Source organism: Macrobrachium nipponense, chromosome 13 (genome assembly GCF_015104395.2).
Source record: "Macrobrachium nipponense isolate FS-2020 chromosome 13, ASM1510439v2, whole genome shotgun sequence".
In the NCBI taxonomy this organism is placed as follows: domain Eukaryota; kingdom Metazoa; phylum Arthropoda; class Malacostraca; order Decapoda; family Palaemonidae; genus Macrobrachium; species Macrobrachium nipponense.
In genome coordinates, this window is record NC_087206.1 from 83575178 (window position 1) to 83598376 (window position 23199).

A 23199-nucleotide genomic window follows, 5' to 3' on the forward strand; every position below is an offset into this window, starting at 1 on the left:
CTGAGACAGCTTCACTCTCTCTCTCTCTACGGCCGAGTATAAAATGTACGCCGTAGTAGTCCTGTAGATCAGCCGAATTTAAATCCTTTCTTTGGAGGGATTAACAGGCAAAGCGACGTTTCCCACCGGCGACAATTGTCAGAAACGAGGAACAGTGACCCTTGCTGACTTTTCCCGCCTGGTAAACCACGAAAGAGCCATGAAATACGACGGAAATCAATAAATGTTTAATCTCGCTGAGATATTGTTGTCGATTCTCAGCGCCTTTAACTCCGATGCATCCACACCCCCCAACTTTTTTCCCCTCTCGCCCCCCAAACTTTCCCTTACTCCCATAGCTTTCTTTTGCAATCTTTTCCAATAACATTCAGCCAGTTTTTAATTCATGGGTTACTGTAACAAATGAAAAGAGCTGGAAGGGTAAAAAGAAAATCTAAAACGCTTTTGCACGCGTATAGACGGGAAGATCATGCATGCGTATCCCCAACTCGTGCAATAGACCTATGCAAAAATGCATTTCAAGTATTTCCATCGCTTTATTTCGTTACATCTTTTGTCAGTACTTAGGGGATATTGCACAAAATAGTAAATAGTAAAATAGTAAATAAACAATTAGTAAATAGATACCTGACCAGCTGAAAATTGCCAGAAAAAAAAATAAAAATAAAAGAATGCTCACTTCCTTCTAGCCATCAACTTTCATTTATTTTTTTCGAAATGCTTCGTTTCTTCTTATAAAAAAAAAAGATAAGAAAAAAAAAACAACTTCGCTTTCACGACGCAGTTGTCATAACTAGTCGGAAACTCTTCGAGTTCCAGTGACTTCTTCAAATTATGTTTACCAACTTTCATGATCGAAACAATTCTGAGAAATTACTCGTTCCACAAATATTAGTTGCCATGATGGATGTCGATTTTCGGAGAAGAATGTTATTGGGTCTGGTAATCACATCTTTATTATTTTTATTATTGTTATTATTCAGTACTGTGATCGCAGGTCCAGAAGAATTAATGTTCAGTGCAATAATTGGTTATATTATTGTCACATTTGTTACGACAATGATTACTAAAACTGCTATTCTTATTATTTACTCCAGTTTCGTACTTACAATGACACATCGTATATTTCATTAAACTAAGAACTTTATTCAAATGTGCATTGAGCACCGAGACATATGAATTGTTGCATTGTTTCCATAATAAACCTGTCTTTTGTTATCTTTCGGTAATTATTAAGCTAAAAAATTATACAATGATTTAAGACGTCAGACGAATTCCATTTTTTTTTTTTTTCATAAAAATAAAATTATCATTCTGAGTCAGCAGCTATCAAACTGTCTGATCTTCGTTCCTGTAGTAGAGAATGCGCATTTGTGTAAGGCATATCACTTGTAACCAGATGAAATTGAAAATATTACAGTATCCGAACTACAGCATTAGTTTGACAATAGAGAAAAAAAAAGGAACTACAGAATTATCTCGTTTTATATTGAATCATCAGTATAACAGCTCGGAAGTTTCTTGGTCTATAGGTCTAGCTCAGTGTGCAACACCATTTTTCTAGCACTTTCCATCATCTTAAGTTCTTTCACTCTTCTCTTTACTGTATCTACATTTCCACAAAACTACGCACATCTCCAGCCTCCCATTTCACAGGTCTCATCCAAGTAGGCCTAAGTCCTCCAACTCATCTGGTGGCCTCAGGCGCCCAGCTGGTACTGAATATAAAAAAAGTAGTACTTTTGTCCTTAGGATGGTGCGAAGGATTGCCAGAGTACTGTAATCTGCTCTGTTGTTTGGGGACAAATCCTATGACGCAAATGATAATCCTTTAACACATTTTAAATATATATCATTGTGATTTAGGTATATATATTTAAGCAACTAACCATTCTAGACCATATGGAAAAAAATAGTTTCAGTAAGCAAAATGCGGACAATTTTATCTGTTAAAATTACTCATTTATAATCTCTCTTCTTTGCAAAGAATGCATAGCCCCGGGTTGAAGAGCAGCAAGCTAAATGTAGAATTTGCAACATAAGTCATGACATTCGATCATAAAAACTTCCAATTTATTTTCTCTGTTCATTTTTATTATCGGTTTTTTAGGAACTCAGATTTGAAAGCAGATGATATATGCATCACTTACTTTATCATTAATGAGAGAAAAACGCCATTTACTTCCCAAGCTTCAAATGATTATGTTGTGGCTATGCTGTCGTACACCATCGACAAAATTCTCATGTTTTTATAGAGGACACTTAGACATTTGCATACCTTTTTTAATGTCCCTGTCTCTACCTGCTTCTCGAATGGATAAAAAGATTATCTCTCTCAAAATTATTCATAACGTGCCTCTATTTACATTTTTTTTTTTTTTTTTTTTTTGATCGGATGATTCCAAATCTTAGGCTACAGTAGTGATGACTCAGCAGTGCCCTCTTGTCGTGAATGAGAGAAAGTATAATCTTTTGGCCCTAATTTTGGGTTATGAGGGTGAACGTAACTCATCAAATGTAAGAATATCAAGTCAAGAAAGGCCTAACAGAAACTGACAGTAAGCTACGACTCAAAACATTAAGCTAGTACTTCAGAAATACCGCATCGTGAGCGTCTGAAACTTCAGATGCCTCAACAGCTGAAACATTGGTCTAAGTGACTGATCTGCCGCTCACCAGTTACAGGCAACTCCAATACCAGTCGGATCTGGTCGCGTAAGAGAAATGGTGGCCCTGATGCCGGCAATACCTAATAGAGGAAGTCATTGAAAGTCTTGCCTGACCGTTGCACATTTAAATTGCTCGTTGTGAATGCTTCTTGTTTTATTCATTAGCATTCGTCTCACATCCGCAGGCAGCTGCTAAATATTCTGACTTCATCTCATACCCTGAGTGAGCCGTTTTCAGTTCTTAGGCCAAGATCGCTCGAGATTAAATCTTGTGGCTCACTGAACGCCAATTAAAAGTAAATAATAATAAGAAGAAAAACACTTCATAATCCGATGATCTGAATGATCTACATACAGGAAAGTCAGCAGCAGTGGCGAGGAGCATAAAACTGACAGTTTACTTACCTCTAGCCTTAGGTACTGAAGTTCTGTTTGTAATGAAATGATGACAATATATATATATATATATATATATATATATATATATATATATATATAGGTTGCCTTGCATAGTCTAAATTCTGGACACCGCATAAGTTCAAATGCCATGAATATCCTGGGTACGAAATATGATTGCGAATTAGACTCAGTCTCTGTGTTTAGTCAGTGGGAAGAACTAAGGTGCTCAATCTATTATGTGAATTATGAAGTACATTCCCTTGCTCCCTAGTGTAATAAGACTCCAATATCTGAAATTCAGTGAGCTGTGGCTCCGAGAACGGTATGTTGACATGTAATAGCGGTTTCAGATATTCTGGTGCAATTCTACTGCCGATAGGCCTAATTTCAGTAAGCCTTAGAGCTAGGATGTCGTCATTCTGCCATAGTGACTGGGAATCATTATATTTTTTTTATTAGTTTGTTTCATTTAGATTCTCTCTCTCTCTCTCTCTCTCTCTCTCTCCTCTCTCTCTCTCTCTCTCCTCCTTCAAACTGCGTTCGATTAATATACCGGAAAGGACAGACGATATGAACTCGTTCTTTAAAAATCAGTATAACTGTTGAATTACCAAGTAGTTACCTGACTGCTGTGTTACAGCTTGGGTAGAGTGTTCGGCAATTAGTCTGCTGCGTTGCATTTCCTTCTTCTCTCTCTCTCTCTCTCTCTCTCTCTCTCTCTCTCTCTCTCTCTCTCTCTCTCTTCTATAGGCATTGATGTCGTTCACCCTTTTCGACCTCCTCATAAAAAAACCAAGTCAATTGTTTGAGTATGACCCCAGATGGCTAATCTATTCAGCCTAGCTTTCAGGCGAAACAGAACACAAAGCTCGCGGCGCCACGAACAATGGAAAGTTATCGCCCCGAGTGGGCAACATGGCTGACGCCGCGTTTCTTCAGATATGTATCATTTAAGCTGTCACGTCGGAGTTGCGGATTCCTCAGAGGCGAAGAAAAGAGTAAACAAAGAGAAAAAATGAAAGACAAGGAACTGTTCGTGAACAGAGGCTTGGTTGAGCCTAGGCTGTCATATGCACGTTCTGCAGACAAGAAATTTTTCTAGTGTAGGCCTAATTGTTTAAGCGTTTTCTATATTAATGGAGGCTCATTAACCTTTCATGGTAATTTTAGGAATATATATAATATATATAATTTCGCATGTCAGAAAATAACTTACGACAATAGTAAGGAAATATTCTAAGCTGTAGAGGAACTTTTTTTTTGCTGTTTTGTTTAGATGCACTTGATTAAAATCACTAAATGCATTTTCAACTATATATATATATATATATATATATATATATATATATATATATATATACTATATGTGTGTGTATACGTATATATATATATATATATATATATATATATATATATATATATATATATATATATAATATATTTCAAAATGCATTTAGTGATTTTTAATTAATTAATTTCAACAAAACAGATAAGAAACAGAATTTTCCTCTACAGCAACGTATAAGCTCATTAGTTCAGGATATTTCCTTAGAATCCTTACTATTGTCGTAAGTTATTTTCTGACAGGCGAACTAACCAATCTTGTACAATTGAATGCAGGGTCATTATTCTATAATAATTTTAATATTGCAATTATGATGCCGGCTTCCCGCTTTCATTACTTGGCAGTTGAAACAGGTAAAATAATGATGAGTGAGATGGCTTCCATGGCGCCAAACCTTTTATTTATTCAGATTTGTGCCCAGACACAGGTACTATCGGCGACAAAAGTTTAGCAACCGTTTTCGTTAACTTTCGTTCATTGAATTTCCCGTTTTTTAATTTTTTGTAAGAGAAAACTAAAAAAACTTCTGAGGCTAGAGGGCTACAAATGTATATGTTGATCATTCGCCCTCCAATCATCAAACTTACCAAATTGCAACCATCTAGCCTCAGTAGTTTTGATTGTATTTATGGTTAAAGTTAGCCATGGATCGTGCATCTGGCAGTCCTTTCCGGATACATGGGACGCTCTCTCACTCTGCCGTATCTGGTGAGCAACTGCATTTGCAGACTGTCTGAGTCTGACTGTCTGCTGCCTGCCGGTCATTATATAGAGTTGCCTTCCACATCTCCACATCACTGACTTTCACGCTCACCTACTAATTCATCCAACCATTGGTCAATTCTAACTTGTATAAAACGGTATATAATTTCCTTCACAGTCTGAAGATCATTTCCCATCAAGTTAATCACAGTAACTTTTAACATCTATTAAAACAATTTTAGATAAATTTAAGTAACCTTTACTAGATGGAAACCTAAACCATTCTTTGATGGCTCTTCATTCAGTCACCATCATATAAACATATGTATAAATATGAAAATGACCGAGATTATAGGTCAGTGAATCAAGTAATGTAAAAAAATAAACCCCTAAAAAGTGTGTGGACATTTTTTTTTTCCACACTTGGTGTCGCAGAGTCCGTAAAATGAAGACCCAGTTTCTGCACACGATCATCTTGTGCATCAAAACTCCCACACACTGGAGGCCACATTTTTCACGTTTTGGCAACAATGTGGTCATAGTTGATGGTTGTATACAGCATTATACGTTGTACAGAAAACTCGATTGCGCCGAAGATGCATTTTTTACTTGTTTTTACTGAAAACGAGGTATAATCTCGCTAAGTTTACGATACAATATGATTTAAGAAACTGTTACTTCCCTTTTTTTGGCGAATGTACAAGTAACGGCATAACTGCTATCATATGTTTATTATTACTATTATTATTTTATTTTTTTTATTTTTTATTTTTTTTTTGCTCTATCACAGTCCTCCAATTCAACTGGGTGGTATTTATAGTGTGGGGTTCCGGGTTGCATCCTGCCGCCCTTAGGAGTCCATCACTTTTCTTACTATGTGCGCCGTTTCTAGGATCACACTCTTCTGCATGAGTCCTGGAGCTACTTCAGCCTCTAGTTTTTCTAGATTCCTTTTCAGGGATCTTAGGATCGTGCCTGGTGCTCCTATGATTATGGGTACAATTTCCACTGGCATATCCCATATCCTTCTTATTTCTATTTTCAGATCTTGATACTTATCCATTTTTTTCCCTCTCTTTCTCTTCAACTCTGGTGTCCCATGGTATTGCGACATCAATGAGTGATACTTTCTTCTTGACTTTGTCAATCAGTGTCACGTCTGGTCTATTTGCACGTATCACCCTATCTGTTCTGATACCATAGTCCCAGAGGATCTTTGCCTGATCGTTTTCTATACTCCCTCAGGTTGGTGTTCGTACCACTTATTACTGCAAGGTAGCTGATGTTTCTTGCACAGGCTCCAGTGGAGGGCTTTTGCCACTGAATCATGCCTCTTTTTGTACTGGTTCTGTGCAAGTGCCGGGCATTCGCTTGCTATGTGGTTTATGGTTTCATTTTTCGTATTGCACTTCCTGCATATGGGAGAGATGTTATTTCCGTCTATCATTCTTTGAACATATCTGATTCTTAGGGCCTGATCTTGTGCCGCTGTTATCATTCCTTCAGTTTCCTTCTTTAGCTCTCCCCTCTGTAGCCATTGCCATGTGTCATCGCTGGCTATAGTTCTTTAGTCTGTCTCATGTATTGTCCGTGCATTGGTTTGTTGTGCCAGTCCTCTGTTCTGTTTGTCATTCTCCTGTTTCTGTATAATTCTGGGTCTTCGTCTACTTTTATTAGTCCTTCTTCCCATGCACTCTTTAGCCACTGTCTTCACTGGTTTTCAGATATTGCCCCAGTGCTCTGTTCTCGATGTTGACGCAGTCCTCTATACTTAGTAGTCCTCTCCCTCCTTCCTTTCGTGTTATGTATAGTCTGTCCGTATTTGCTCTTGGGTGTATTGGTTTGTGTATTGTCATATGTTTCCTGGTTTTCTGATCTATGCTGCGGAGTTCTGCCTTCGTCCATTCCACTATTCCTGCGCTGTATCTGATTACTGGCACTGCCCATGTGTTTATGGCTTTTATCATATTTCCGGCGTTGAGTTTTGACTTGAGTATCGCCTTGAGTCTCTGCATATATTCTTTCCTGATCGTGTCCTTCATCTCTTGGTGTTTTATATCCCCTCCTTCCATTATTCCCATGTATTTGTATCCTGTCTCATCTATGTGTTTGATGTTGCTCCCATCTGGTAGCTTTATCCCTTCAGTTCTCGTTACTTTGCCTTTTTGTATGTTGACTAAGGCGCATTTTTCTATTCCAAACTCCATCCTGATGTCCCCAGATACAATCCTTACAGTCTGGATTAGGGTATCTATTTCCTTGATGCTCTTACCATACAGCTTATTATTATTATTATTATTATTATTATTATTATTATTATTATTATTATTATTATTATTATTATTATTATTATTATTTTTCATAAGATGAACCTTATTCATATGGAACAAGCCCACCATTGCACAGGCCATTGACTTGAAATTCAAGCTTCCAAAGAATGTGGTGCTCACTAGGAAGTAGGGGAGAAGTATAAAAGAAACAAACTCTAAAAAGCTAACAATATGAAGGTGATCAGGTAGGTGTTGTAATACAGTAGTACAAAAGAATTTACTTGTTTCTGTATGAAGGCAAATAGACCTAGAGGTTACACTTAAGGATTAAGTCTTTGAATTACAGTTAACCTCCTCATTTCCTCTTTCCATAGGCAAAATCACCTTACTATTTTCCTCGCTGAGTCAATATTTCACCTATAGGCCTACTTTCTGTTATATGCAGAATTTCTTTCGTTCACCAAAAGGTTGCGATTTTTTCTTCACACTTCAGAATTATCGTCAGTATACATGAAAAGTCGAACGAACCTTCTTGCATATTATTTGGAACAAAGAAGCTTTGTTCAACTTCAGGATAAAGCAACTTTAGCCAAATAAACGATCAAGATTAGCACCTACTCAGGAACCTTCATCCGTAGACCGACGCTTATTCAGGGCACATTCAGATTAATCCTGAAGAGCAAGAGCGTACTTTTCTTTTCCTTCTTCTTCTCCTTCTTCTTCTTCTTCTTCTTTTCGTTTCGACGTCAGGAACTTCCATAGGCGAAGAAATTCGTCAAAGGAAAAGGGAAAAGGAAAAAAAAGTCACTTCCTTCCATTTTTGATGAGGTGAATCGGTGTCTGGTGAGTCTATTTGAATTCAAGAGAAGCATCTCCCCCGCCGGTGATATCGAGTCCTTATGAGGAAAGTGACGGGAATTTGTAAAAAGGCGTAGAAAAAAAAACGCTGCCACTTGCAATATCTATCCAAAAAAGAAAAAAAAAATCCCTTCGTCCTTCATTTTCAAGTTGTTGAAAAGTACAGCTTCTTTGTAAGGATGTCGTCAGGTTTTTAGTTGTTGAAATGTACTACTACGTTGTTATAGTTGTCGACTCGAGAAGTCTCCTCTCATTCGCTAGAGTAAAAATGTGAGAAGTTTCCTTTCAGGTGTCGAAGTTGACGAACGCTTTGAAAAAACGTTTTCATTGTTCTTTGAAGTGTAAGGTTGGACGTTTGAAATAATAGATTGTCCCATGAATTATCTTTTTTATTTGAATATGTCAAGAGAAATTATTTTCTCCATCCTTTTATCTCTGAACAAACTAGGCATTTTATTATTATTATTATTATTATTATTATTATTATTATTATTATTATTATTATTATTATTATTATTAATTATTATTTTATTCATTTATTTTTTTTTTTTGCTCTATCACAGTCCTCCAATTCGACTGGGTGGTATTTAAAGTGTGGGGTTCCGGGTTGCATCCTGCCTCCTTAGAAGTCCATCACTTTTCTTACTATGTGCGCCGTTTCTAGGATCACACTCTTCTGCATGAGTCCTGGAGCTACTTCAGCCTCTAGTTTTTCTAGATTCCTTTTCAGGGATCTTGGGATCGTGCCTAGTGCTCCTATGATTATGGGTACGATTTCCACTGGCATATCCCATATCCTCTTATTTCTATTTTCAGATCTTGATATCTTATCCATTTTTTTCCCTCTCTCTCTCTTCTCTGGTGTCCCATGGTATTGCGACATCAATGAGTGATACTTTCTTTTTGACTTTGTTAATCAACGTCACGTCTGGTCTGTTTGCACGTATCACCCTATCCGTTCTGATCGTTTTCTATCACTCCCTCAGGTTGGTGCTCGTACCACTTATTACTGCAAGGTAGCTGATGTTTCTTGCACATTATTATTATTATTATTATTATTATTATTATTATTATTATTATTAGTATTAGATGATGACGAAATTCACATCAACGTCTGTGTAAATATATAATAAAGATATATATATATATATATATATATATATATATATATATATATATATATATATATGAATCAATATTTCTAATGCATATTTAAACTGACTTCATTGTGAATTTCTTTACCAATTTAGTGACTCGTGAGATCATGAGAATGTATAAATTACTCTTTTTTTTTTCTTCTTCTTTTTTTGTGTCTATCGCAGTCCTCCAATTCGACTGGGTGGTATTTATAGTGTGGGGTTCCGGGTTGCATCCTGCCTCCTTAGGAGTCCATCACTTTTCTTACTATGTGTGCTGTTTCTAGGATCACACTCTTCTGCATGAGTCCTGGAGCTACTTCAGCCTCTAGTTTTTCTAGATTCCTTTTCAGGGATCTTGGGATCGTGCCTAGTGCTCCTATGATTATGGGTACGATTTCCACTGGCATATCCCATATCCTTCTTATTTCTATTTTCAGATCTTGATACTTATCCATTTTTTCCCTCTCTTTCTCTTCAACTCTGGTGTCCCATGGTATTGCGACATCAATGAGTGATACTTTCTTTTTGACTTTGTTAATCAACGTCACGTCTGGTCTGTTTGCACGTATCACCCTATCCGTTCTGATACCATAGTCCCAGAGGATCTTTGCCTGATCGTTTTCTATCACTCCTTCAGGTTGGTGCTCGTACCACTTATTACTGCAAGGTAGCTGATGTTTCTTGCACAGGCTCCAGTGGAGGGCTTTTGCCACAGAATTATTATTATTATTAATATTATTATTATTATTCTCCATAGGCCTTTCTCACAAGATTCCATAGTTTGAAATGACAATTATGAATATTCATCTAGACAAATAAATAACAGAACAATAATCCTTGACGCATGCGTAGTATTGACAGTACGTTTTTAGTCTAAAGGAGTTGTATGTCACTAAGAATGAAGGCGGAAGTCCCTTATAACAATTAAGCCTCTATAGAAGATTGCTAAACTGAGGGAATCGTAACTGCCATTGTTACCTGTAAGGGAAGAAAATCTATGCTTAGAACGTGAAGGTCGCGGGATATTGCCAACATCCAGATAACAATACTATGACAATGGATGGAGGTGGCGCCTAGTAGGTTACACCAAGTCTCGCGGACGGATGGGAAGCATGTCTACGTCTATGTGGTTTCCGCCATCTCGTTTAGTAAATTTAATTGTTGGGGGTGCATGGACCCCTTGAGCGTCCTTCATCCTTCGATTTTGTTTATTCTCTAAAAAGAAAATTTAAAATAAAAAGGCTGCTGTCAACAGCCAACCCCCCCCCCCCACCCCCCGCCCCCAAGACTGCCGGGCCCCGGGGAAGTAGTACTACCCTTCCCCTCCACCCCCCCTCCCGCACCATGATTGGGCCCTATGCATGTCTCCGATGAACTGGAATATATATCTATGAGTCTTATCTTTCATTTGTTTTTGAATAGTGAAGAAGAGCTCTTCGCTTCATGAGGGAACGTTAGGTTTATGTTCTTCAATATAAAGGAGTCAATCGTCGTTGTATGCCAGTTGCGCATACACCCACGGTCTCTGTGCTGGAGCAAAGTCGGCCTATATGTCAGTGGTCTTAAATTGGGGGCCGTGATCAGTAACTTCCATGGGAGGGCGAGCCCTAGGGAATATTAAAGAATTCTCTAATCACATCCTTTATTCTCTTAAAAAGAGCGAGGAACTAATATTCAGAAATTTATGGGGGAAAAAATGCAAAAGTGTCGCCTTGTAACGTTAGTTTCCTCTAGTCGGGTACTCTAGTTAGACTCATTGGGCTTACCATGTTTTGTAATTAGTTACCTTCCTCCCTATCCCTAGAAACCCATCTCTGTTTTTCATTCTCCTTTAAATTTGGGAGGGAATTTTACTCATAGATGTAACGGGGGCGTGGAGGGAAGGACCAACTCTTAGTGGGGATGTGGTGTTGAGAAGTTTAAGTACCACTGGCCTTGCAATATTATTCGCTTGATATGTTTACAAGGCCGTTAGGAGTAATTTCGAATGCGTTCTCGATCATGAGGTGCACTTTAACCTTATTATATATATATAAGTATATATAAGATTTTGAATAAAGTATTGTCAAAACATCGTTGATCTACGGTTAGCATGATGCTTGAAAAACTCTTTCTCATAGAATTGTCGGTACTTTGAATTTATGAGAAGTTATGGGTTCTATTTTCGCGCCATTTCAGACCAAAAGACACTGAAATATACGAAAAATGGCGATTGGTTAATATGTTTAGAATAAGCTGACGTTGTAGCCCCCACAGGTTTTTATGCAAGAGTTACTCGTAATTGTAGTTAGGAGTCAACCTTGGGTATTTGTATACAAAATGTACATGGCATGAGACAAACAGTGTAGACGAATCGTTTTTTCGACTTGTTTAGTACTAGCTTTAAGGGGTCAAATGCTCTTAAGCGAATTGGTCATTTCACATATTCCATAGAGTGGTCGTGAAATCCTGGATTTCACATATTTACTGTAACATATATATATATATATATATATATATATATATATATATATATATATATATATACACACATATATATATGTATATACATTCATACATACATATATATATATATATATATATATATATATATATATATATATATATACACGATTCTTTTGAAGCAATACTTGTCGAAAATATAACTAATCTATGGTTAATATCCAATGTTCAGCAGTTAGCGTTTCGAAACTGACACAAAAAATGTACGGATTTGTTGTTAAATTTGCTTACAACTGGCCTGTTAACAGTTACCAAGAATTCAGGTCTTTACATAATTTGGAAACAGCCAGACGAAAAATGAATAATTGAAAACAGGTCAACAAAGAACCGCATAAGAGACATTCAAATAGTATATGTAAAAAGTGTAAGTAGAATATAGAATACAAAATTGCCAATACTAGGACAGAACACGATAAAATATAAAGAAATAAAGATAACTATCACGTTTTCATAAGTCCAGCATCTACGACACATTCTGAATCTGCCGTATTTCTTCTTTCAGGATCAGAATGTAGAATTATTTCGTTGATTCCTTGCACGTTGAGGAGAGGCTTATGAATATCCATGTATATTGCCTCATAGTGCAGCAGATAAGTAGAAAAATACTGTAGTTTGCGAAACAAGCGTGATATTTGGCGTAAGTGCTCATTTTAAACCCCTCATTTGAAAAATCAGGCTGTCCACGCAAAACTTCAATATAGCCGCCACTTTTCAAGATGGCCGCTATAGATGATTCGATTTCTGACACTTTGAGTAGACAAATCATCGTTGAATAAAATACGTCAATCATTGTTTAGGTCATGTTTCCTGGGTAGAAGAGTTAATTGAACATATCAGCAAAGCTTCTACTACTATATTTACAATTGTGATAAAGAAGGAGTACAAAATGGCCGCCATGAAGCATTTCGCGTGATAACTCTGCAAATAAGAAAGATAGAGACGTTAAATTTTTATCCAGGCCTACATTTATGAGGCTAAAGAATCTATTTCTAGCGTTTCTATTGGGCTATTATCAATATTACAACTTGGAAAGGGACCCCATAATGCTACTGAAAACTATAGGAACACAAGACTACATGTAATGGAGTATAATAACAAAATATCTTAACCAAATTCGAGCACTGTTTCAATGTCTTTTTATTAGTCTGAATTGAACCCAAGATTTTTAAAGAGGTACTACATGAGTCCCATGTTAAAACCTTGACTAGCAGCCATCTTGAAAAACGGCAGCCATTTTGGAATTTTGAGAGGACACCCAATTATTTTTAAAAAGTGGCCTGTGGAGGAGATATATACCAAATTTCATGCTTGTATCATTAACTGAAGTATTTTAGTGAGAAAAATTATTTTATCTGCTGCACTACCAAAGTATTTTAGCCTTTTAGGATTTGACATGTACGCACTATAGGCTACATACTACCTTGCAACTATCAAGAGAGAACTTTTTATTGCAAAAGTTATTCTTTATGATTAAGCTAGTAGTTCTAAAGATTTTGTCCTAGTATGTCTGGCGGTCAATTTTATAGTGTTTCCTTCAATCGGTATACTATTCCACGTCCCACAATATCTCGAAGCGCCTTCTCGTCTCCCTTATAAGCATTGCATGCTTCGATCAAGCAACAACGAAGGAGAGAGAGAGAGAGAGAGAGAGAGAGAGAGAGAGAGAGAGAGGGACTAAATATCGCTGATTTATAAATATCTCAATAACTTTAGATGGGTTAAGTGTCTCGCCAAGCGCGTTCACGCAACGACTGAAGAAACTGATTTACCGAAATGTTAACCCTTAAACACCGACTGGACGTATTTTACGTCGACATTTTTTGTCTCTCGGGTGCCGACTGGACGTATTTTACGTCGACATACAAAAGTTTTTTTAAAAATTCGCGGAAAAATACCAGCCGAAAACTCTTGAATCACGCGCCTTGGGGGATGCTGGGAGTTCACGGATCAAGGTGTTGTTTTGTTTACAATCGTTACGCAGGCGCGCAAGCGCGAATTTCTTTCTTGCCGCACTAAAAAGTATCTATGACACATCTCTGAAATTATTTCGTCACTTTGACATAATTTTTGTACCATTTTAAATTAGCCGTTACATAGAGTATTATATATGAAAATGTGCGCATTTTTATGTAGAATACAACAAAAAAAATACTCATGATTGTAGCTTTTATCAGTTTTAAGATATTTTCATATAAATAACGATAAGTGCCAAAATTTCAACCTTCGGTCAACTTTGACTCTACCGAAATGGTCGAAAAACGCAATTGTAAGCTAAAACTCTTATATTTTAGTAATATTCAATCATTTAACTTAATTTTGCAACTAATTGGAAGTGTCTAGCACAATATTTCGATTTATGGTGAATTTATGAAAAAACTTTTTCCTTACGTCCGCGCGGTAACTCTTCCGAAAATAATCATACATGCGATTGTGGTAATGTTTGCACCATTTTAAATTAGCCGTTACATAAAGTTTTATATATGAAAATGTGCGCAATTTCATGCCACAATACAACTAAAAACAACCCATGGTTGTAGCTTTTATCAATTTTGAAATATTTTCATATAAAAAATGATAAGTGACAAATTTTCAACCTTCGGTCAATTTTGACTCTACCGAAATGGGTGGTCGAAAAACGCAATTGTAAGCTAAAATAAAACGCCTATATTCTAGTAATATTCAAGCATATACCTTCATTTTGCAACAAATTGGAAGTCTCTAGCACAATATTTCGATTTATGGTGAATTTATGAAAAAAATAACATTTTCTTTACGTCCGCGCGGTAACTCTTCCGAAAAAATCATACGTGCGATTGTGGTAATGTTTGCACCATTTTAAATAACCGTTACATAACGTTTTATATATGAAAATGTGCGCAATTTCATGTATAATACAACAATAAATAGTTGAAGGTTGTAGCTATTCTCATTTTCGAAATATTTGCATATAAATCACGATAAATAGAAAAAAAACCACGTTCGGTCAAATTTGACTCTACCGAAATGGTCGAAAAACGCAATTGTAAGATAAAACTCTTACAGTCTAGTAATATTCAGTCATTTATCTTCATCGTGAAACAAATTCGAAGTCTCTAGCACAATATTTAAATTTATGGTGAATTTTTAAAAAAAACTTTCCTTCCCTCCGCGCGCGGATTCTCCGCCACAAATCTCCGAAATGCGTAAGTCCCATTCTCGGAATATTTGCTCCGTTTCATATTAGGCATTTCATAGAGTTTTATATATGAAAATGTGCGCAATTTCATGTAGAATAAAACGAAAAATATTTGAAAGTTGTAGCTTTTCTTTGTAGCTTTTCTTATTTCCGAAATAATTGCATATAAAAAAATATATATATAAAAAATTTGACATTCGGTCAACTTTAGCTCGTCAGATATGGTCGAAAACTGCATTTGTAAGCTAATATTCTTACAGTATAGTAATATTCAATCATTTGTCTTCATTCTGAAACATATTGGAAGTCTTTAGGACAATATTTAGATTTATGGTGAATTTTTGAAAAAAATATGTGTTTACGTAAGCGCGTTACGAATTCATGCATTATTTTGTGATAATATTTTCTCTGTGTTGCTTTATCGTACAATGTGTTTATATATCAAAATGATCGCAATTTAGTCACATTACAACGAAAAAAAAGTAACTTGTTACCTTCAACCGTTTTGCGCACAGCGCGATTTGAATACAATTATATATGAAATTTCGTTTTTGCGCTATCATATATCGCATTATTTATATATGATAATGATAATTTTTTTTCATTTCTGATGGTTGCATACTAAAGTTCAAGCAATGACAAAAAAAGGAGCCAAAAATGAACTCTTAATCTTGAAAACTAAGCGCGCTGTGATTTTTTGAAAAAAATATTTTTTCTGCTTCCGTGCTCACTCTCAAACCCCTCCGGCATACGGGAGTCATTTTTTTATTTACTGCTCCGGCGTTTAAGGGTTAAAGGAGGACCAAGTAATAGGGTTCTCTTTTCTCGTGATCCGTACACTTGACATTGCCTTTCCAAGCTAGTTTTAATCAGCAGAGGAAAATAAGTGTCTCAGGGGAACTGTAAGCAGTTGTTGCACGTAGCCCAGTAAACCAAGGTCAATGATTACTCCACGGTCCTAGACCGTATAGGCCTAGGGCTTACCAGAACCAACATGTTATCCTTTATGTCTTCGAACTTACGTGAGACGAATCCTCGGTAATTATCTTTAGTGGTAATCTTTGGTAGTTATTTGGTTAATATATACTATTAATAAAAGTTTGTTCTTCGATTAGATTTAAAATGTAAATTAATTACATACTAATCCTAAAGTAATGCTTAAGGTGTAACCTACGTTTTCAAATACCGGTAGATCTATATAACTATTCCGCGGCAAGCTAGACTATGGCAGTTGACGTTTTTTGTATACAATTTTACCTCCTGAACAAGAATTTAAAGTAATATTTTTTCGGCCAGCTGTAATTAACCTGTAATTTACCTTTGAACTCTATCCTATGGTAAGGGGGACCCCATGGGAAAGCGGGGTTATGGGTGGGGTAAAACACTTAGGGGAAGGTTTTGCCAATTACCTAAATATATAGGACTGTGAATTACACATGTCGACATTTTTGTCGTGCATATCGGTTGCAGCAGGTTTTCCGTTAAGGACTACTAAGCCCAGCATTTTATTAAATGAAAAATGTAGGCCTACGAGTCTACAGTGGTAGCCAAACTGCTCCAGAGTGACCTGTCATGGTCTGAGATACAAAAAAAAAAAAGGAAGAGAGAGGAATATCAAGGAATAGTGACCGAGATGCCAGAATGGATGATAAATCTTTAGAAACCAGGCTTAATAATAATTAAATTATAAGATTAAGGTATCTCCTCGAAAGTCAATTATCTCACTATCCAGCTGCAAAAGACATCAACTAAATTAAACTAAACTATTTCCTGAAATCCAGGGCAGTACGGTGTCACTGACACCATGAATGTGGGAGATTCTTAGCCCATTTGCCAACACCAGTAACTAAAAGTCCCCTAAGAAGCAGCAACTGCTGAGAAGAGATGTATGCAAGAAAATGGGATCGGTAGTTCTAGTGATACGCAGTGGATTTTAATGCATACGCCTGTGAGAAAATCAAGTGCCATTTTATATAGACCATCAAAAACTAAATCTAGTCACCAAGTTCGTCTCATTGCCTCTGCAGTGTATTAGTGATTATGTTGTTATGATCAAAATGTAAGACAAAACTTCTTTCCCACCATTTTGTTTTGTTTGTATGGTGCTTTTACGTTGCATGGAACCAGTGGGTTATTCAGCAACGAGACCAACGGCTTTGCGTGACTTCCGAACCACGTCGAGAGTGAACTTCTATCACCAGAAATACCGTTATCCCTACATTAAGGGGTCGGTCGCCTGATGTGCTTTTCCACTGCCTTCTATCAGGCATCATCCCACCAAACCACTCTTCTCCGAAACCCATAGGTTCAAAGGATACTGGTGTTTACTACTCCTTACGGATAAGGCCAATGACTATGCAACATTTCAGTGACTGATCAATCAGTTAGTACAATACCCGTAAGGGCAGATGCTTATTACGACGAATTAGGCACTTCGAGCGATCATATGCTCTTTTTTCAGAATCTAGCTGACACTGAAATAACTTAATTTGCCCAAGGTTGGTTTAAGGCATGACGCGGTAATCAAATTATGGAGTATAGCGAGTAATGGTTCTGTCAAACCCATCCTATGGTAGCTCAAGAGTATATACACAAGTCCTAATTCTCATATCACGTAATAGACCGTATTCTTTGGATGATGGGACAGGATAGAAATTTTCACAATAATTCTTCTTTGGTTGCATTGCCCTTAAATTCACTCAAGAAGCAGTTAACAACGCATCTGTATTTAATACACTCCAGTTTTAATCAGGTATTTTAAATTGTGAGAATGTAAGGGCTCATTCAAGTTAAATGTTCCTGTTTCAGTTCTGTTGGTGAAAAAGAACCTCACTCCAATTTTTTTTTAAATCCCTCCTCTGTTGTGTCACCATATTTTCAACTTAAATGTCTCCATTTTCATCCCCCTTTATTTTGACCTTTTCATAACTTACCTCAACCACTTAGCCATGGCATGCTTAATAGAATTTCCTCTTGTGTCGGGAATTTTCTTCTTGACACTCCTATTCTTTGCCCTTGCTATCTGCCTTTCAACTTCTCACATCTCATCCCAGTATACATTCCTATCTTCTTCCCTGTCAAAGCTGGAAGGCTGTCCATTTCTTTGATTCCCTTTGTTTGTTTGTATGGTGTTTTTACGTTGCATAGAACCAGTGGTTATTCAGCAATGGGGCCAACGGCTTTATGACTTCTCAACCATGTCGAGTGAACTTCCATCACCAGATGCACATCTCTCAAGGTGGTAGGTCAAGAACATACCAATCACACCAATGAGGCGCTCGACTGCCTTTATGGTTTTATTCCACAACCATGTCTCTTCTATATACATCCCTGTGTCACCCACAAATGGTGTGCTCATTTGTACTTCTTTAAGCAGTTTCCAAAAACCACTCCACTTCATGTTTGCCAAAACTTTCTAGACTTTGACATTATTTTTCACCTTCATATTTTAATTCTTTTGACCAGCTGTTCTTTCCATCAATCACTGTTAAATTCACTTGCAGCAATAGGTCGTTATGCATGCTACACTTGATATAGCAATACAATCCTTTTCTTATATACCACCCACCAAGATAAAATCATGGTTTCTGCTTCACTCTTTGACTAACGACGTCTCTGGGGTATCTAAACTGTTTTACATCTTGTCCACGGCTTTGGCAAAATCCGGATACTGCTTCTTAATCTTCCTTTTTTCCCCTAAGCTATATCTACCAATAATACATTTAAAACCAGTTCTGTCAATTATTGTGTCCACTCAAGTCTTAATGATTGTGCCGAGTACAAGTTAGCTCCTTCACACCTAATTTGAACACATCAAACGTCCACATTGCATCCGAAGTATTTCAAACACTTTTTCTCACATTTTCAGTACACAAATTTAGTGAGTTAGCCTAGTTTTGTACCTTAACTGGGGATTCTTTGCAACCTCCACCTTTAAACAATTGCTGGGTGGCCATTTTATTTTGAGGATTCATTTCAAATTTCTAGAGCCATTATCATTTTACAAGTTCCTTGATTAGCTTAACTTGCCCAATAGCCATTATCATTTTACAAGTTCCTTGATTAGCTTAACTCACCCAATTTTCTCCATACGTGGGGCCAACTGTTTACTGATCATTACATCGTTCAAGAACTCAAGAATATACAGACAAGGCATCACACAATATATCCCTGCTTTATATTATCCTATGCAGTATTTCATTCCTGTATTATTCAAAGAATTTTACTTATGCATAAATATCACCGCCATCAATTTACTGTGAACTGACATCGAGTATGCTGACACTACAATACATGGTGCTTTTGGCAACTCAAGCTGGATAACTTGAAAAAAATAAAAAACATTGTGAAAAATATTCAAATCTTTTATTCAAACCATTCATACATTAATAAAATATATTTATGAAAATTTCATCCTATATACAAAATTTAACACTTGACTCCCATTAATACAAAGCTTAAAAAATTTTATTTGTATCCTTTACCAAATGTACTAAAAAAAAAAAAAATTAAAACTAAAATCTGAGAAGGGCATATGAATAGACTACGTATACTACACATTCATCATAAGCAATTCAAAGCATGCTCTTGTTAGCAGACTCCCACAATAACAGACCATTACCTAACTTTTCTAGTTCAATTGTCTGTTATCAGAATAACTTAATATTAATATTCTTAAGTATGCTCATCTCAATGAATGGGAAACAACTGACAGTTCATTAGCTCAGTGCTAGAGGGAGAAACAACAGGGTCTTAAAAGCACAATATATTTTACTTAGTAAATGCTTTTTTCCAAAGCACCCTTCGTGGTAGCCAATTATGTTCTCCATCTACTGTGATTTTCCTGTTATAATTAGTTGGTTGTGTTTTTCTTATGCTTCATTACAAAACTTCATTTTGCACACTTTCACTATTTTATACAAGAAATTAAAATGAAAACTGAAATAAAAAATATATAAATACACCTCCATGATATGAACAAAGGCAGGAAAGTAAACTAGGGGTAAACACAAAAAAGCAGTTAAATTGAATATTAACATACATCACGCTTACGGACAGAAAGATAGACACCGACTACTATGAGCACCCAGATCACATTCACACAATCAAAAGAGAAAGGGTAAAAACAAGATTGAATTTTTAAATTATCTTGTTCCTTTCCCTTAAAATGTGTTTTACACATATACGTACAGACCAATCTAATGTTTTTAACCGAAATTAATGGAGCTGGAATGTGAAAAACCATACCTGAAGCTAAACCCAAAACATTGTACTCAAGGCATTTTCTAAAAGTACCTATGCAAAACCTTCAGTCTGTTATTAGGAGAATCTACTACACTCAAAGACTGAAAAGAAGTCTATAATACAGTACATGAAACTTACTGAAAAGAAACAAGCATACTTTAAAGAAACTTATGCAAAGACACCATATTTTGAATAAACAAGCACATTTTATATATACATTTTGTAAAACGAAATATTTTCAGGACAGACTTCAAGAAGACTCTTAGAAATAAGTAGCAAAAACTCTTCTGAGAATTAAAAGTGAGCACCTATGCAAAGGTTGTAAAAACTTGAAAAATCAAATGTGAAGTTTTACTTGATCTTGTGAGGGCTTAAAGCAATATGGAATAGCTTTGAGCATGAAACTTTCTCCACAGGATTGTATGACCTATCTTCTAAAAAAAAAAAAAAAAAAAAAAAAATATTACTTACACAATTCAAATATGGCTACTGACTGCTGGAAAAAGTCAGTGCTGGTAAACAAAAGCCTAATCTATCAAGTTCAATGAATTCACATATAATGCTGAAACAGCAAAACAAAGCGTCACTGCAAGGAACATTATATCAAATATCATCAAACAAACCTGAAAAATGGAGAAATATCAAAAGCAAAACAAGACAAAACCCCAATTCCTTTAATGACAAGTAGGACACTTAAAAATGTACAGCTCAGCTGAAATGAAGAGAGCGAGAGAGGGAGAGAAAAGGGTAACACATGTACAATCTAACAAAAGCAGAGATCAATACTGTACATATTCTGAAAATTAAACTGAAAAATGGCAACTGGATAAAACATTTTTATTGAAATGTTTCATCCAATACCTGTATTTTTAGACTTTATTTTTTGTGAAATAAAGCCATTAAAATAAAGATCATTAGTGGAAAAGTTTCAATAAAGAAAACTATTCTTACATGAAATGAAATTCACATTATAAAACTTATGGGGACAAAATCTGAGCATTTTGCAGAAGTATGGAACATCATATATTTCTAGGGATGGCAAAATAGAGACAGGGAGAGCTTACAAATCATATGGAACTCTTCATCTACTGTACAGGAAAAGTGAAAACTCCAATTTAGCCTCACAAGAGCAAAACATTAGGTACCTGGAAACCTAGAATACCTTAGTTCGTTATCATTATGAATGACTAAAGTTCCCAAAAATGTCATATTTCTTCTTATAGTTATTGGATAGCTAGGGGAAAAGACCCCAAATGTAACATATATAAACAAAAATTAATGCAACTGGAACCTAATGGATGCCTCAGAAAATCTTAAGGAATGTCATTTAACTGCAAAAATTAAACATCTCTTAAAGTGCAACCAGTCATGCGGCATTAAACAGGTGTATTAACACCTGGGAAAGCCTATTGGTAATAGCTACAAATTTATTTTGTGTGTTGTTTTTCTACATTTATGGATTACTAAAGTGAAAGAACAATTACTACTTGGTCCCAAGTCCAAATCTAAATGCCTTCATTAGCTCCTTGGGAGATTTCATCATCCATTCCTTTTACAATTCTGTACTCATTGCTGATTTTCCATCCTTTTAGTGCAAAATTAGGAATCTCTTTCTGATTTACTGCACTACTTCTTTTGCCCTTGCACTTCATGTCCGTCCATTTCCCCTTTTTACTTACTCTTCTGTAAAATTTGCTGTAATAAAAGAATGATGCAATGTTCATATTTGATGTATCCTTATTTCTCACACTTATTAGTCATTAAGTTCCCCACATTCACCAAATTTTTTGTATTCACCAGTAATTCTTTACAACACTTTGTTACATTTTCCTTAAACTGTCCTGTAGCAGATGTCTTAAAATCTAAATCTTCAAGAGTGCGATTGCAAACTTTAACAAGAAATTCCGCTCCCAAAATCATCCTCTCTTTTCCATGCGCTTTAGTAGCCTCTAATCTGTAACAGAGAAAAGAAAAAGGTAAAAACATACAACTAACAACAGTAAAATAGGTAGCTACAGTAAACAGGATGATACATCTAATAATTTTACAATGTAACCTGCTTTTACACAACTCCATTAATCACAAATAGACTTCATTTTGTAAGACACACATCCTCTCTGACCTCATAGTTAAGTAATATTGTACATACTTGACCAACATTTCAATCCTACACAAAGATCATTCTTGTAGATAATCATGATTCAAGGAAGAAATACATATTAATCTAAAGGAATTACATGAATAATGAAAATACTGAAAAAAGAAAATGCAAGTACTTCAAGTTACACAGCAGCAAAAGGCATTAAGGGAGCAATAAAAACATGATATTTTTATAATAAAATAAGGTTTTGTATATTATACACTCCCCAAGTAATTACATTGCTAATAGTTCCTAACTTTCAGGGCAGTTTAAACATTCGCATTAGCTCACAACTGTTGTGGCAGAATCAAAGCTAACAACAAAACTCCTCACAGTTATGTTAATAATACCGACTCTCAAAAAGATCCTCAGCCACACTTTCCCCTCTATGTTACTTTATGCGACAGGACAATTGGTTCACCGATAGATAGATACAGAAATTTCACACTCTCATACTCACCATCAATGACTGACTTCAGGGCAAGAAGCTGTGCCGCCCGCTGTATAAGGTCGTCGAGACACAACAACCGCCATATATCACAACACAAAACAAACAACGAGTATCCCAACCATACAACAACTCAAAAATACAACCACAAATCACTGTACAAACACCACAACACCAAAACAACAAGTCAATACACAACCATCCCACAACACCATCAAGAAATCACAACTCACACCTACAACAATTCAGACAACACAACTACAACAACCTTCACACAACCCAACAGAAACTCACAAGCTCAACAACCT

At 36.0% G+C, this 23199-nt stretch overlaps 1 protein-coding gene across 1 annotated transcript in view; it reads right to left on the reverse strand.

Moving 5' to 3' along the window:
* Positions 1-19422: 19422 nt before the first annotated feature.
* Positions 19423-23199, reverse strand: part of LOC135225158 (kinetochore protein NDC80 homolog) — a 137259-nt gene continuing 133482 nt past the window's right edge. The window contains exon 12 of the mRNA XM_064264392.1: positions 19423-22257. Coding sequence (XP_064120462.1) covers positions 22041-22257 — 217 coding nt within the window. The 3' untranslated portion in view covers positions 19423-22040. The remainder of the gene's footprint in view (positions 22258-23199) is intronic.